We start from the raw sequence: 3,125 nt of genomic DNA, 5'->3' as shown, positions 1-3,125 counted from the left end.
TTCGAGGACTCATTTCACTCCCAAACCGGGACACACGAGACACAAACTCACCGGCAAGGTCGACCACGGCCTCGTGCGTGGACGCGGCGCCCTTCTCGAAGAAGAGCTCGTTGAAGTACTCGCTGCACGCCGCCAACACCGCCTTGTGCGCCCGATACTCCTCGCCCTCGATCAGCAGTGTGATGTCGCAGAACTGATTGTTGATGCGCTGATGGTTGAGTTTCTCCAGCACCGTCTGGCCGTGATTGGAAAGGAACTGGTTCACTTCACCTTTGCTGTTCACCTGGGGGGGAAGAGAAAGAAAACCCACACACGTATGAAAAGGGGAACTGTGTACCTGCGCAAAAAATAAAAGTCAAAGAACGCTGTGAGCTGTAACAAAGCTAACAATACTTACATAAACCAGCTCGTGCTTATCTGTCTTTGCCACCTTGGATCTGCTCCGACTAGACAGGTCTGTGAGGAAGAGACTATCCTCCGTTTCTTCTCCCACCTCCCCCTCTTCCTCCTCTTCATCATCCTCGTCGTCATCGTCATCGTCGCCCGTCTTGCGCTTCCTCGCCCGACTGTTTGCGCGCCCGCCTACCCCAGGGCTGTCATCCGCGCCACGGCGAGCGGTGCAGGTGGTGCACTCGCGGATGTGATCCTTCACTTGCTTCAGGATACCTAAGTTGGACGACGAAAAAGCAATTCACTCCCAATTTTTTCGTGACTGAAGTCGTCGCTCGGCAGATGTTTTGCCTTCGCTTGTGAGCAGTGACTTGGGGTGTGGGCACAAGTCACAAAATAGTCCATTTTCTTTCTGTTCACCTTTTTTAAGTACCAGATTGAGCTACTCGTTTCATTTTTTTTCTGGGGCCGTGCAAACCCTCGTTTTTGTGGAAAACTCTTAACCCCGTAATGTTCCTGTAATTTTTATTTTAAAAAAATTGGGGGCGGTTAACCTTTTTAAAAAAAAAAAAATCAAAGCATTTCATGACCACAGGGTGGCGCCAAACAATTTGTAAAAGTCACATTAGACGAGGGAAACGTTTGATACGAAATGCTAACACTCCCTGGCTCATTCTCCCTTTTTAACCCGACAACAAAGCTTCGTCCCCAGGCCGCCGCGAGCCTCGTCTCCCAGTCTTACCTCTCCACCAGTACTTCCGCGAGATGCTCTCCCAGGTCAGCTGCTGGTTGAGGTGCTCCCCTCCTTCGAGGACGTGCGTCTGCTCGATCAGTTCCTTCCTGCGCTCGTCCCGCAGAACCACCTCCAGCTCGGTGAACACGTCCTGGCCCTTGAGTCGCCGCTGGTAGTACAGGGTGCCGCCGCGGACCACGTAGCAGGCCGCCGCTTTGCGAATCTTGCGCTTGGTGTTGCCCGGCGTGCCCGGCGCGTACGGTTCCCGCTCGTCCGTCAGGTAGCGAAAGATAGCTAAGTAGCTTTCCTTGCACGACATGGTGCTGGACCCTGTCGCCCGCTACAACGCCAGGGCGTTTATCGCGAAAAGTCTGCCTTTCCTCGGAGGCGCGTTTGGGATGTTAATATATATTTTAGACGCAAGTATAAAGTTGAAAAAAAGGCATGGTGAGTATATTCGAGTGTTTTTGTTAAGGTGGAACGCCAGTTTTTCGAACGTCAGAGTAGACGTGCCCGAACAGACAAAATGGCTGCTGCACAACCGGATGTTACGTACTTATGGCGGAAGTGCCGCCCTTGAGGGGAGAAAAAACAACAACACAATGCGCCGCTAGAGAGCGCTGTCGTTAAACGTCTCACCAAATAGACACTTTCAGTGTTCATTCAAAAGTGTTATGATCTGACCACGATAGAAATATATGATTAATTTATGATTAAAATATAATATCTGATTTAAAATTAGTAATTTTTATTGCTTATAATATATGATAAATTACTTTTGTTTTAGGTCAGTGTTAAGTAATGAAAAAAGTATGTACAGTATGCCAAATAACGAAAACAAAACATAAAATTATATAGAAAGGGAACATATTGGTGAAAATGGCATAAACGTATTTCACTTCCAGCTATTAATAATGTATGTATTTTTACTTCAAATGGATCATTTCATTGTATTTCTAGAATATAGCGAGCAGTCAGAAAGGCACTCGTGCAGTCTTGAAAAGATCTCTTTATGATGAATATGCTGCCGCGTTACCAATTCACTCAGCTTTGTTTAGTCCAAAACGCGTCAGCACGAATGTATCGAATCGAGTCGGCGTGTTGACACAGATGACAAGTTGCCTGTGTGTCCACAGTAAACACACGCGATCAGGGCTCAGATTTACATAAACAAATAGAAATAATGACTCTGAGGAAGCACTTTGTGTCAGCTATCTGAGACCACAAAGTACGACGTTAAATATCAATAGCTATTGACAGTATTTGTCATCGATTTAATTTCATTAAGTGAAATATCTGCTATGATCATTGAAACCGTAACATGGAGTGGTTATATTAAGACAAACCTCAGGTCAATTCTGGACTAAATTGTCTTTGATGATTACTAAAAACACGTTGTTTAAGACTAAATTGTATACATTGTTGATAAAAACATTTTTGAATTATTCGTCAGATGTGTACAAAAGCACATACATTAGGTCCGTTATAAATTAACTTGTCTTTGATTTCTGCGAAAAACAATTAGGTTGCTTAAAGATGTTAATTGTCTACGTCCTTGGTCAAAACAAATTTGTCATAATTAGTCTTAGATGTGTGCAAAAACACATACAGGGCTGCATGTCAATTAGCGACTAATATGGCTCTGATGATTACACAAAACTCGTTAGGTTGGTGAAAGACTAAGTTGCTTTGGTTCTTGACAAAGACATGTTAGTCTTAGTTTTTTACAAAAACACATACTTTAGGTCCATTAAAAACTAAACTGGATGTTTACAAATACATTCGTTAATGACTAAAACAAGTACTCCGTATTTCGTCTTCGATGTGTCGAAAAATATGTAGAGTATGTCAAATTGTCAATGATAAAGACTAAATTGTCTTTGATGTCTATGTAAATGTTCACTAGGTACATTAAAGACTCTGAATTAGCTTTGACGGTCACAAAAACATGTCGACAAGGTTTGTTGAATTCATCTAAGACTTTAATCTGTCTCTGATATTT

The 3,125-nt window shown here is 43.6% G+C and overlaps 1 protein-coding gene across 1 annotated transcript; it reads right to left on the bottom strand.

Moving 5' to 3' along the window:
- Positions 1–51: 51 nt before the first annotated feature.
- Positions 52–1,810, bottom strand: LOC109509839 (zinc finger and BTB domain-containing protein 11-like; the record flags this gene model as incomplete). Its single annotated transcript, XM_019859697.1, has 3 exons — positions 1,133–1,810; positions 398–666; positions 52–283 (listed from the first exon to the last, which is right to left on the bottom strand). Coding segments are annotated over exons 1-3 (811 nt in total), but the record flags the coding sequence as incomplete, so codon positions are not given.
- Between the last annotated feature and the right edge of the window lie 1,315 nt (positions 1,811–3,125).

Source organism: Hippocampus comes, unplaced genomic scaffold, assembly GCF_001891065.2.
Source record: "Hippocampus comes isolate QL1 unplaced genomic scaffold, H_comes_QL1_v1.1 C17061575, whole genome shotgun sequence".
NCBI classification, from domain to species: domain Eukaryota; kingdom Metazoa; phylum Chordata; class Actinopteri; order Syngnathiformes; family Syngnathidae; genus Hippocampus; species Hippocampus comes.
Note: the sequence above shows the minus strand (reverse complement) of the source record. Positions and strands in the feature narration are given on the sequence as shown.